General features: G+C 44.0%; 1 protein-coding gene across 2 annotated transcripts in view; it reads left to right on the top strand.

Moving 5' to 3' along the window:
* TRIO (trio Rho guanine nucleotide exchange factor) overlaps positions 1-13,975 on the top strand; it is a 4,621,980-nt gene that overhangs the window by 2,729,780 nt on the left and 1,878,225 nt on the right. For both annotated transcript variants that reach the window (XM_085606120.1, XM_085606121.1), the window contains exon 35: positions 10,565-10,857. In XM_085606120.1, the coding sequence (XP_085462246.1) occupies positions 10,565-10,857 (293 nt within the window). The remainder of the gene's footprint in view (positions 1-10,564; positions 10,858-13,975) is intronic.

Raw genomic sequence — 13,975 nt, 5'->3', positions numbered from 1 at the left:
TGGAATGATTACATGGGGGACGATTCACAGAACTAATCTGAGACAAAATCCTAAACTTACTACTTTTGGTATTCACAGAAGGCACTTACGATTTTTGGTATTCACAGAAAGCACTTACTACTCCTAACTTTACATCCCCACTCGGGCCGGAATTTCCACACCTGGACCGTACTCTCCGCACCCGGAGCGTGCTCTCTAGCTAGGGCCGTACTCTCCGGCTTGAGCCGTAATCACTGGCTGGGGCCGGATAAAGTATAATCAATGGGCTGGATTGCAATTTTTACAAGAAGGAACATTATAAATGTGTGATAAATTGTAGAGGAGGTCATGAAAAACAGTTTGGGCATGGAAAAGGGTACGGCCAGACACTACATCATAACCCAGAAAAGTTTTCTCCTTTCCATCATGTTACATGCAGTGCACAATTTGTGTTCTCCTCAATGTTGACTGCACAGCATGAGTGAATGGGTACTACCTGAGTAAATGGATGAGTGCATTTGTAGTGCCTGAGTGGAAGGTTTGGTGGAAGGGTAATATCTGGGTCATTTGAGGAATACAAGTATGAGTGCAAGAGTAATGCCTGGGTCATTGGATGAGTGCATGGGTAGTGCCTGAGTGAATGGATGAGTACATGGGTATTGCCTAAGTGAATGTTAGAATGCAAGAGTAGTACCTGTCTGATTCCATGAGTACATGGGTAGTTCCTCAGTGATTGGATGAGTGTATGGGTAATGTCTGACTGGAAGAATGGGTGCAAGGTTAATGCATGGATCATTGGATGAGTGCATGTGTAGCGCCTCAGTGAATGGTTGAGTGGAAGAATAATCCCTACGTGATTGTATAAGTACATGAGCAGTACCTGGGTGATTGCATAAGTGCAGGGGTACTGTCTGAGTGATTGGATGAGTGCACAGGTAGTCCCTGAGTGACTTTATTAGTGCATGACCAATGTCTGGTTGCTTAGATGAGTAAAAGGATGACTGCAACAGAAATGCCTGGTTCATTGGATGAGTGCATGGGTAGTGTATCACTGAATGAATGAGTGCAGAAATAGTATTAGAGGTGAATGAATGAGTTCAACAGTAGTGCTTGAGTGATTGCATGAGTACATGGGTAGAACATTGCTGATTGAATAATTGCAGGGGTAGTGTCTCTGTGATCGCATGAGTGCATGGGTTTTGCCTCTGTGAAATGAAAAATGCAAGGATAATGCCTGCGTTATCCTATCAGTGCCAAAGTTGTGCTACAGAGATTAGATGACAGCATGGATAGTGTTTGTGTGAAAGGATCACTACCTGGCTAATGACATCAGCAACATAATGAAAGTTTTTAAATAGTGTAAAGGATCAACATTATTTTTAATAGAAATAAATGACATAACAGGGTTGACTGCACAGTCAACACTGAGGGGAGTGCAAATTGTCCACTACATGTACCATGATGCAAAGGAAAACACTTTTCTGGGTTATGATGTAGTGTCTGGCCGTACCCTTTTCCCTGCCCAAACTGTTTTTCATGACCTTCTCTACCATTTATCACACATTCCTAATGTTCCTTTTTGTAAAAATTGCAATCCGGCCCATTGATTACACTTCAGCCCCAGCCAGAGATTTTGGCTCGAGCCGGAGAGTATGCCCTAGCCGGAGAGTACGCTCCGGGTGCGGAGAGTACGCTCCGAGTGCAGAGAGTACGGTCCAGGCGCGGAAATTCCAACCCGAGTACGGACTTAAAGTTAGGAGTCGTAAGTGCATTCTGTGAATACCAAAAATCGTAAGTGCCTTCTGTGAATACCAAAAGTAGTAAGTTTAGGATTTTGTCTCAGATTAGTTTTGTGAATCGGCCCCATAGTTCCCACATCGTCATTTTCTATCCCTCCTCCAACAGACTCCCCAGCTGACATCAGGAGCTTTCATGAGCTACTGGAACGCGCATCGAAGCGCTTTGATCTACCTATGCCAGTTAAACAAACTGAGTGTTTCTTGTATGACTTTAAGCCAGGCACTCAGCGATCCATTAGGGCAATTCCCATAGTGGATTACTTATGGCAGGAAGCTCTTAAACTGATGAGGACACCAGCTTCTATCCCAGGGGTGGTACCGAAGCTGGACAAGAAGTACAAAGCCCCTGACTATTCTCCAACATTCCTTATTGGTCATCCTAGACCGTATTCTGTAATTATGCAGGCCGCACAAAGATGAGCTAAAAGCCCGGCATCTCAGTGTTCTGCACCTTCGGATAAAGAAGGTCACCGGCTGGACAACATCGGAAAAAAGTTTTCCATTCTGGTGGCTACCTCTATAAGAGCTTCCAACGCTTTGGCCATTTTGGGGAGGTATGACCGACAGATGTGGTCGGACCCGTCTTCACTTCTAGAACATCTTCCTAAAGATAAAAAAAAAAAAGGTAGCAAGGGAGATCTTAGTTGAAGGAGAGAGGGCTTCCACTGAGATTATAGTGATTGCTACGGATATCTCTCCTACTTCCTTTCGTCAAATGGCAGGAGCAGCTGTGCTGAGACATCAGGGGTGGCTGAAGGTGACTAGCTTCCGTCCTGAGGTTCAAGCTAAAGTGTTAGATATGCCTTTTGATGGCAAGTGTTTATTGGGCCGTCATATAGATGAAGCCCTTCAATCTATAAAGAAAGACGCAGACACTGCCATATCCTTGGCAACGAAGCAACAACACAGTTTCTAGTCCTTTCAGAGCAGAGTTTGAGGGCAGTATACACCTAGACCGCAGTTCCAACAGCGGTTTCAACATTACACTCAATAGACCTATCAAACGTATAATCAACCTTTCAGGGCCAGTACTGCATCATCCTATTCATGGCCCACTGGTCGTAGAAGGCAGCAATCTGCTGGTAGAGCACAGGATTTTAACAAAAGGCAATTCATTTTCACCAGGCCACTGCAGTGTCATAACAATTCTATCCAAGCTGCTCAATCTTCTTATTAAAATGGATGCCCATCTCGTCGGACAAATGGGGTTTGGATATTTTCAAACACGGTCCCACCCTAGAGTTTGTACTGCATCCTCCAGTTACCCCTCCTCCGAAGATACCACTTCGTCATCTACCAGATCTCGAGAGGGAAATAAAAACCCTTCTTTCCAAACGCGTCATAGAAAAGGTACCCTTGCATCAGCGCAATCAGGGGTTTTATTACCATTTCTTCTTAATCAAAAATAAAACAGGGAAATGGAGGCAGGTCTTAGACCTCCGGTTGCTAAACAGATTCATAAAAAACCAATTGTTCAAAATGTTGTCCCTGCAAGAAATCCTGCTTCTTATGCAAAAAGAAGTTTATCTGTCTTCTCTCGATCTTCTCTATGCTTATTTTCACATCCCAAGCATCAAAGATATCTCAGGTTCGAAGTGGTAGGGTGCCATTACCAGTTCCGAGTGCTTTCCTTCGGTTTGAAATCTGCCCACAGGGTCTTCAACAAATGCATGGCTCCGATAGCTGCTTCTCTGAGACGTTCAGGTCACCAGATATTCCCCTACCTCGACGACTAGTTAATAAAGGGTCCTTCGTTTCAGGCAGCCAAAAGCTCTACTCAAACTTGCTGGAATCTTTTCCAGTCTCTGGGCCTTCGCCTCAATCTAGAAAAGTCTTCTCTCATTCCTTCCAACTCTCTGACTTTCCTAGGAGCTCGCATAGACACAAATCTCAGCAATGCTTTTCCTACTCCCGAAAAGGTCTCGCATCTCCAGGAGATGACACACCTTCTATCATCAAAAAGGTCAGTTTCTGTCAGAAAGTATATGTCTATGCTGGGGATGATGTCCTCATGCATTCAACTAATTCCCACTTGCTGTCTTCGTATTCGCCCACTACAGGAGCAACTGGACACTCAATGGATTTAATCCAAGGGACCATTAAACTACATCATCCACATCTCGACAACTATGAAAACTGCAATGTCTTGGTGGAAGACCAAGGAAAACCTTACTCTGGGTCTTTCTTTCTTTCATTCAAATCCTCAGTTCGTGATAATGTCGGATGCGTCCATGGAAGGTTGGGGGGCTCACCTCCAAGAGCTAGAGGTGCACGGAAAGTGGTCCAAATAGGAGTCAAAATGTCACATTAACCTTTTATAGTTAAGAGCAGTGTTCTTGGGCCTGAAAGCTTTCTTGCCTCAAATTCGGGGATCTCCAGTTTTGGTCCGGGCGGACACTACTACCACCATGTTCTATCTGCGGATAAAGGGTGGCACGAGATCTCAAGCTCTCTCTCGTCAAGCGCAGCAAATTTGGGAATGGCTTCTCCTCAATCAAATCTCACTACGAGTGGAGAATGTGCCAGGGGTCCACAATCAGTGGTCCGATTCTCTCAGCAGGGTGTCCAAACAGTGCAACGAATGGGAGCACAACGACCAGATGTTGAAGATGGTCTTTGGTCTTGTGGCTCCCCAACATTAGATCTGTTCGCTACGTACCTCAACAAAAAGTACACCTTTTACGCAAGCAGAATTCCCAACTGGGATCTTGGAGAGACGCTTTTCTGCTTTCCTGGACAGGAAAATTTGCCTGCGCCTTCCCCCATTTCCTCTCATTCCTCGAGTTCTCCAAAAGATTAAACTGGAGCAGTGCAGCCTCATTCTCATCGCTCCCGGGTGGGCAAGGCAATTTTGCTTCACAGAGCTACTTCGCCTATCACAGTGCATTCCAATTCTCTTTCCTCCGAGAGAGGATCTCCTTTAAATGGACATGGGGCAAGTGATCCATCCTCAAATTCTCTCTTCACTTGTGGGCTTGGCTCCTCACTTCACTGAATTTGGGAATTTGAACATAACCAATGATTGCAAAGCAATTTTACATATTTCTCGAGCTCCTTCCACACTCAAGTGTTATTCTGCAAAATGGAGCAGGTTCTGTCTATGGTGTATCGCTCATTCGTTACATCCACTTTCATCCTTTCCGGAGCAAGTATTGCCTTATCTCTTGCACCTAGTCAAGGCCGGAATCTCGCATTCTTCCATTAAAATCCACTTTGCTGTGATTTCTAGATACAGACGACGTCTAGATCAGTTGTTGTTGTTTCATAGACTTATTAAGGAATTTGTGAAAGGCCTCTTCGGGGCCTCCCCACCAGTTAAATCTCCTCCAGTGCTGTGGCAATTAAATACAGTTCTGTCACAATTAATGCGTTCCCCATTTGAGCCTATACACAAATGAAACTTAAAATTTCTCTCTTCGAAAGTGGCATTTTTCTCGGCCATTACGTCAGCCAGGCGTGTCGGCAAAATTCAAGCCTTTACTATAAAGGAACCATACCTTCAATTTCTGGCAGACAGGGTTGTTCTGCGTACAAATTCTTCTTTCGTACCAAAAGTGCTTCATCACCTCAATTAGCCGATCATTTTACCTACATTTTTTCCAAATCCGTCCTCGGTGTCGGAAAAATCCCTCCTTTCTCTGGACATCAAACGCTGTTTAAAATTTTATCTACAAAGAACAAGACCGTTTTGTGAGTCTTCTCAACTGCTGATTTTTTAATCTGCACCCAGGAAAGGACTCGTCCTATCTAGGGCCAGTATTGCTTGCTGGTCACTTCAACTTTTGTTTTCTGCCATGAAAAGAATGGGCATCCAATGCCTACAAGAGTGCAGGCCTATTTGATGAGAAAGGTCGCAACTTCTTCAGCTCTGTTCGCGGGGGCTTCGCTCCCTGACACATGCAAGGCAGCAACATGGGCGAGGACACACATGTTCACAAAGCATTACTGCCTGGATGGTTGGAGAAAGGCAGATACAGCCGTGGGTCAAGCGGCACTTTGTCATCTTTTTGCCATAGGAAGGCGGCTTTTAACCATCCTGATTTCTTTATTTAATTATTTGTGTATTCCTGTATATCTATTTGATTATTCTTATTACTTGCATTACGAGAATTCTGATTTTATATGTCTTTTCTCTGGTGCTGTCATGGCTGGATTGTTTGCCTTCCCGCCTTCATTATTACTTCTTTTTATCAAGCATGTGAATCTATAAAAGATACAATGCTGAAGAAAATAAAAGTTACCTGTACACTGTGGTTCTCCAGTATTGATACCTTTTATAGATTCACATGCGACCCGTCCTCCTTCCCGGTTAGGCTCACCATTTTACCTCAGAGTACCATTTCTATATTTACACGCTTGTGCTCGAAATCTGAGGTGTGGTGGCTCTGTGGAGATGGTTGCTCTAATTGACTGAACTTTGGATGTTGTAAAATGAGGTTGAAAGAGTACTCAATTGAATTTTCTTTCTATGGAGGTCTATGTAATGTATTCAATACTACTATTTTTGCTGTTACCGTGTGCGTCTCACCATGATGACGGGGAAGATTTAATCATGTGAATCTATGAAAGATATCAATACTGGAAAACCACAGTGTACAGGTAAGTAACTTGTTTTATATGCACCAAGCCAACAAAGAGAACGACATCCAGGTCTGCATATTGCTGACATGAATACACAGCTGAATGGAGCCAAAGTCCTTTCTCCTTGATTTGAACAAAAGCTATCACCAACTCAAACTGGAAGAAAATTGCAGGGGCAGAACTAAATTTTTGACTCATGTTGGTTTGTTTAGATATAAAAGACTACGTTTTGGAGTGCCATCAGCTGCAGAACTCTTTCAGGATGTCATTTGTCGCATAGCACAGACAGTCAAAAATGCTTTCAATTACAGTGATGGCACTGGTTTTAGGGGCCACACAAAAGGAACAAGATAAAGCTCTTACACAAGTGTGTCGCATAGTTGCTGATTCAGGTCTCACTTTAAATGCTGCAAAATGTGAGTTTCATAAAACAAAACTCAAGATCTTTTATCATATTTTTTCTGATGGAGGAATGACTCCAATATCCAAATAAAGTACAAGCTTTGCCATCCACTTCTCCCCCACAAGATGTTACTATGCTGCGATCCTTCCTTGGTATCGCCAATTACTAGTCAAGTGACATATGTGTCTTTACCTTTGTAAGTGCCCCATTGAGAGACTTAACAAAACAAAATGCTCCATTTCGATGGTCACGTGAATATGAACAAAGATTCAAGAAAATCAAACGTGATTGAGAATGCCGATGAAATGGCATACTTTGATCCGAAACTAGAGTCATTGAGGGATTGGAAAGTATTTTTGCAACATGGGGTGTTCCTACGATTTTGAAATCTGACAATGACCTGCCTTTTAATAGTCAGAAATTTTAAGATTTTTTCACTCATCTAAATATAAAGCATCAGAAAAGCACACCTCTCTGGCCCCAGGCGAATGGTGTCGTTAAGCGATTTATGAGCACTTTCAAGAAGAATTTCCAGTGGGATGCACTGGAAAGACTTGTTATCAAATCAGTCCTTCACTCTACTGTTCGTGCATACAGGTCAACTCCCGATTCTACCACAAGTGAAAGCTCTGACACCTTAATGTTTGGGGAAGCCATGGTAACCAAATTGCCACAGTGGACCCCAGAAAGATGTTTTGACATTGATAAATTTTGCACTACAGATTCAGCTCATAAACGCAAAATGAAGACCCATGCTGATAGACGCCACTGTCCTCTAGTACTGTGTTCAAAAGAGGCGACCAAGGCATTGTCAGGCAGAAACGGAAACAAAAGTCTGATGATCCTTTTGATGCTGACTCACTGAGGGCTGTGACTAGCAAAGCATACATGGTGACTGCTCATGGTCCTGGAAAGTCCATCCTAAGATTCCTCGTATTTCAAACACCTGCCTTGATGAACGTTGACTCCAGACATTCAGAGGGAGACCCTTCCATCTGGGAGTCAGGAGACCCAAAGACTACACCTGGGTCTCTGTCACCTGTGCCTGGCGCAGATGCCTTTCCTATGTATCCTGAAGCTCACGCAACAAGATCTGGAAGTTTGATTCGAGCACCTCGACAACTCAGTTATGATGTATATATGTATTCATTTGTGTACTTTTGATTTAACAAGGGGGAAGATGTAGTGCTGTGGGTGTTAGAGATAGCGGGACCCCTTTCGTCCCTGATGGACTCCTTAGAATAGTGACGTAAGTGATTGGGTGTGGTTAAGGAAATTCATGATGTAGTACATTCAGTTAATTGTTACACTCTGAAGAATTAAGATGTGTGACGTTCATTTTAAAAAAAAGGGAATGGTAAATTACTCTCACATTACATATTGATCAGCCTCCTGGATATCTCTAAGAAGGTCTTCTCTAAAATCCTACTGATTCATCTGGAAGAGTGGCCCTGCTTCAAACAAGATGTCTGGTAAAGTTCAGCCAGATGTATGGGGACTGTCAATTGCTCCCTCATGAAAGCATATGAAGGGAAAATTCCCCCTCTTGTACTGTAGGTTCTGGCTCTTGATTCAGCATCCATTTGGGAACCAGTAGAGAGTACAGTATTTCAGGGTCTACTCAGCCTCCCCTGGAACTGTGGTTCATTGTTAAAGGAGGGCATTAAAAGAGGCATCATGGTATATAATGGCTACCTTCCCGCATGCTAAGGCTCTTGAATAAGCTATCACTTGACAAAGAACAAACAAAAATGTATAGGTTATTCTGGGAAGAAATCTTTGTTAGTGGATGAAAGTAGGCATAGGATGTCTGGCAGAGGATAAGGGACCTCAACTCTATGCACTCGCATTGGGGTATAATAGAATCATAGTTCCCCTTTTCAAGAACTGAGGGAATCAGCCATGAATGTATGCTATTGGCTGGGTACGGCCTATCTGTCGGAGATAACTTCAATAAGGTTTTCATTGAATATCCTGGAACAGGAGGATGTTTTTACCTATCTGACCTAGTTGCCAGTCCCCAAGTTATGTAGGGAAATCTTGGAAATGAGAATAGAGTGCAATCCAGTCCGCACAAAATTAGAATGGTATAAGGAAGTATGGAATGAAAATGGTTTGTGTGTGTGTATTTTTTATGTAAAATGTTCATTGTCATTCTTATGGATTGTACTTTTTGGTAGGCTGCTCGTATCAGGTTTTCAGGACCCTTATTTTTAAAATATCAGATGCTATGTTATATTGACTTGTAAAGGGCACAAATCGTACAAGAGGGTATTCAGGCGCTTGAGCAGGTGTGTGGTCCCCAAGAGGCTTATACGAAGAGCCAGGTCTTTACTTCTTGTGGAACTCATGAAGTGAGGAGGAGGCTCTGATATATTGAGGGAGGCTGTCCTATGTCTTGGGTGCAATGTAGAATGACAGACCTCCAGATTTGCTTTAGCAGCTGTGGGGAGTGCGTGCAAGTGAGAGTGAGGCAGAGCGTATATGTCTGGTGTGTTGGTGAAAGTGTATACGACTATTCAGATGGTCTTGTCTTGTGTTGTCGGGCTTTGTATGCATGTGTAAGAAGTTTGAATTGGCTTTTCTTGTAAATGGGGAGCCAGTGAAGCTTCTCGAGGTGTGGTTTGGTGTGATGTGCTTTGTAATGTGATATGCTCTAGTTTGGACGGATTTGCACTTCTCTTTGATGTGCGATTTGTCAATGTCCCAGTAGGAATTGCACCTTGTATACTTTTGACTAAGCAGAGTTTTAATGCTGTAGTGTGATAAGATTATTTTAGAGGTATGTATTAATTGTTTTTAAAATGTGTTAATGGACAGAAGTTCAATAAACTTAATGTTAAATCTGAATCTGTGCCCGTCTTGGATATCTGTCAGCCAGCTAGGTGGGCATCAGTGCACACATTCATGAATCCCTATTGCCTCAAAAGTCAGGTCTGCTGGGATGGACATTTTGCCTGTTCAGTCGTGCAGGACTTACTGATTTGAGCCATTCCATAGACCCATCTTGGAAGGTACTGCTTTGGGTTCAGTTCACAAGGTGAGGAATATGTGGTTAGAAGTATCCATCAGATGAACAAGTTACTTACCTTCATTAACCGTTAAATACTCTTAGCTGCAGATTCCTCACTCCCGCTTCCCTGTTCTCTGGAATGGACTCATTTTCCATCTGAAAGGGTTCCTATTTAGGAATCTGCACTCTGGTCCTTCCAATGTGCTGGTGGGCTCTGCTTCAAAGAGTGCAGACAAGCTTCAGAAAGAAACTGAAGTCAGCGTGAATGGGAGGTGCTTTTATGCTGCTCCAGTCACCACTTACAGAGTGAACCAAAATCAGGGTGGAGCCTCACAGTGCTATCTACCCATACGCATCAGCTCTGCTTTTTCAGTTTCCAAATCCAGTCTGACATCTGGGGATATTCGCAAGGTGAGGACTCTGCGGTCAGATAGAGTATCCACCAGAAAGAGCATAACCGCAGGTCAGTAACTTGTTCTTTTGGGATGTGCGGCTGATAGGTTTTAGTAGCTCCAGGGTTTGCAATAATGTTGCATCTGCATATAAGTCCTATGCTATAGTTTGTCCCTTGTTGGCTACAGAAATTCACCGATAAATGTATCTCTACCAATTACCCAGGGGAATGAGATTTTGCTTTGCTGTTGTCTGATAAAGAAAAAAGGATAATTAGTAATAATTTTGCAGCAAGGTATTCATTTAGTTAGTTACCTTTAGGTTTCTGAGTATTTGTCAGAGTTCTTTCAGCTTGACATTCCACTACTAAACTAATTTCTTTGTTCTCTTCTTTAGACTCCGTATCCATCTTTAGCAATGATGCCAGTCCGCCAGCTTCAGTGACATCTTTTCAGCCTCACACAATTGGTACCCAGAGCTCACCAGGACCCAAGCGTCAGGGTAACACCTTAAGAAAGTGGCTCACTAGCCCAGTACGACGCCTCAGCAGTGGGAAGGCAGATGGTCAAGTAAAAAAGTCGGCTCACAAGCATAAGAAAAGCAGAGAGGTCCGTAAAAGCACAGATGCTGGCTCACAGAAGGATTCAGATGACAGTGCTGCCACACCGCAGGATGAAACAATGGAAGAGGTTAGTGTTTCAATAGACACAAAAAAAGAAAATTGCAGTGTGTGTGGAATAATAAAGTATTATATTCTCTTCTAATGTGACATGAAATATCAGTTAGCCTCCCATTTTCCTACGTAGTCTAGGAGAGATGCCATAACATACTTAGGAGAATGTTTTAATTTCTCTCCCAGTTACTTTCTTCTTCCTTAAAGAGCCATAACTTGTTTAATTAAGCCCTATTGTTTTTTTCTCCACACGTTTTTGTAAATTAGCTCAATTGAAATATGCAAAGTGTGCACATGATATTCTAAAAATAGACAATGAAAGCAATACAAGATTTGCATATCCTCAAGGAATAGTACACCGGGCTACATTTTGGTTGTGAATATCACTTCTAAAGATTCATCACGAGAGACGTGACCTAGTGACCAGGGCTCAAGAACGCATATCATCAATGACAGGCAGTCAAACAGGATACATAGCCCCCTTAACCTTTCATGTTTAGACGGGGACCTTCTTGCCTTGCATACTATCTTTTCAAGGGTGTAACAGTGGTTCATACCAATGTGCCATCCCCTCAAAGTGAGGCTGGTAGGGTGCTAGGCTCTCCATTTCTTTCCTGTGCCATGCTTGGCCACTAAGCAGCCATAGCCCATGAAAGTGCAATGGTCCAGTGTACCTCCCATTTCCTCCATGGACCCCAAAAGGGCAATGTTGGATGATACATTGATGGGAAACCCCAACACTGAGGACACTGCTTGTTGAATTAGTCTCCAGTATGGGTAAATAGAGGAGCACTCTCAAATTATGTGGAAGGAGAGTTCCCCTCTGAGGAACTAGTGCAGATTGGAGAGGGGATGCTTTAATTTGTTGTGTCCAAATAATTATTCCAAGGGCCACACTTACCATTGGCCCGCAATATTATGCAAGAAGGAGCAGTTGGCAACGTGGAAGGTTCAAACGTTTATTAGCCACCACAGAACTCTATATAGAGGAGCCTCGTCGATCCTCACCCATCAGGTGCGCCGAGGAAGACTGCTGGCTCCTTGACAGTAACACACTTTTATACATTATCAGAACAGCATACAAAACCTTATATGTGGAAAAGTACCAGTTAGTCCTGGCGCCCCTAATGAGCTCATGCCTATTTCTAGTTTCGGCTACACATACAAAGGGTTACTATCTTTACAGAGAAGGTCGAAAGGGTGACTCCCTTCACGTCCCAGGTCTAGAGGAATTTGCCTGATACTCCCTTTTAGCAGATGTGACCTTGCTTCTCAGCAACTCAGCCTGTCTCCTAATTAAATGCAAGGAAAGGGGAAAACCGAGGGTGTGCGGAAAAGACCACGTGACTCCCAAGTGAGAGAGAGAGCCGCAATCCAAGATGGAGGCGGTTCGGTTTCTCGGCCCTTTTTGTCGTACTAAACATAATCGGGGATTTCGAACCGTTTAATACACCATATCTAGTCAAACTATCATTAGATATACTGCGCTAATCATATCGTAATATCTTAAATACCTCAAATTTTGTACAGACTCTGCGGTGTAGTATATCCAGTTGAGATAGTGAAGCTGAATGAGCCAGAGCCTAGCCGATATAGAAAGTGTGCTGGGAGCTATTTTTGGCTTCTCTCCAGTCATTGTCTTCCAGGGACCCTAAGTATGCATTTCACGCTTCTCACAAGGGCAGGATTGGTTCAGGGGTGTTGGCCAATAGTGTGCAGTAAATTAGTGTGATATGTTTCTTATCCGGGGTTCCAGCTTCAACCTGGTTTCTAATGGACTATAGTCTGGAAGTTGCACTGGGTGATCACGCAGGAGATCCAGTGAATATAAAGGTGGAGGAAACAAAATAATTGAGATTTTGGCATCTGAAATCCTGTTTCTAATTCCTTGAAGGATTTCATATGCCCCCCCCCCCCCCCCCCCCAAAATTTCCCCAATTCGGACATCAAAAAAATGCCCTGTTTTGGTAGTTGGGTGCTTAACTAGTACTGGGGAGCCAGTTCGACAGCCAAAGGGGAGTTTCCTGCTTTATCCTAGTTGCCCTTTGATCTCTTTCAGAGCATTGTACCAAGCAGTCCGTGTCATGGGTGTCCTCTTTTGGAGGTGCAGAGGCTTGGGAATGATAAAGATGATGCTGTTGGCTTGTCGAACTCCAATTTCTATTCGGGATCATCACTGTCCCTTTAGTTATAGTCCCATTTTAAGTCATCGTCGGGTAAGTTCCACAAGAAGTCGAAGCCCTATTTGACTGCACCGCACACCAAGGTTCGGACAAGACATGGAAAGAACACCACAAATCTATGCCCCGCTCCCACATGCCAGCCACAGAGCCTGAGTCTGGGTCCGCTCCTCACCTCAGAGAATTTTCCCAAGCCGGAGCAACCAGCTGAAAGAATGTTATGAGGCAAAGCACCTCATATTTGGGGAGGGGGGAGTTGATCTCTCTGGAGTGCCTTGGGGAGCCAACGGGTTCACCAGGTGCCCAAACTGGATTCCTACCAGTAGGTTCGCTCTCTGCACCAGCCAGACCCTTTGAATCCGGATCGGCTCCAGTCACAAGTCGCAACTTTTCCCTGAGTCCATCCTAGTAGGGCTGTTCCTGGTGCTGCCGTTGCCCCTCAGCGGCACCAGCCCCATAGTTATACCCAAAATAGAGCCGAAACAGTGTTCCCTGATAACGACCCTGTGCCCACTGGAGCAGGGTTCTACGGGTTGGAGATGGTGCCTTCCTTTACCGATGAGCCCTGTGGGTAATACTATTGGGATGGATTTGACAATCTTCATGGTTATCCTGACCCCCTTCCCGGGGAAGAGCTCAAGGATAACTGGTATGAGGAACAGATGGATGCCAGTGGTCTAGACTTTTCTCCAGCTACTGGCCTAGTCTGTCCTCCTAGTTTGGCTATGGCAAAAGGGGCTTCATTTGCGATGATGGTAGGGAGGGCAGCTGAGGTCCTGGCCCTTACTCTGCCCTTGGTGGCAGTGAAGAGAAATGTATTGACAGTGATGCTTCGACCAGGAGTAGTCCCCACAGAACCTCTTCTCCCCTTTAATGAAGCCCTCACTGATGTCCTGCTCGGGGAATGGGCCAAGCCCTACAGAGGGCTTCCTGTAGATGGGATAATTGCCAGCT

Source organism: Triturus cristatus, chromosome 5_1 (assembly GCF_964204655.1).
Source record: "Triturus cristatus chromosome 5_1, aTriCri1.1, whole genome shotgun sequence".
Lineage (NCBI taxonomy): Eukaryota > Metazoa > Chordata > Amphibia > Caudata > Salamandridae > Triturus > Triturus cristatus.
This window is presented reverse-complemented; position numbering and strand designations above follow the sequence as displayed.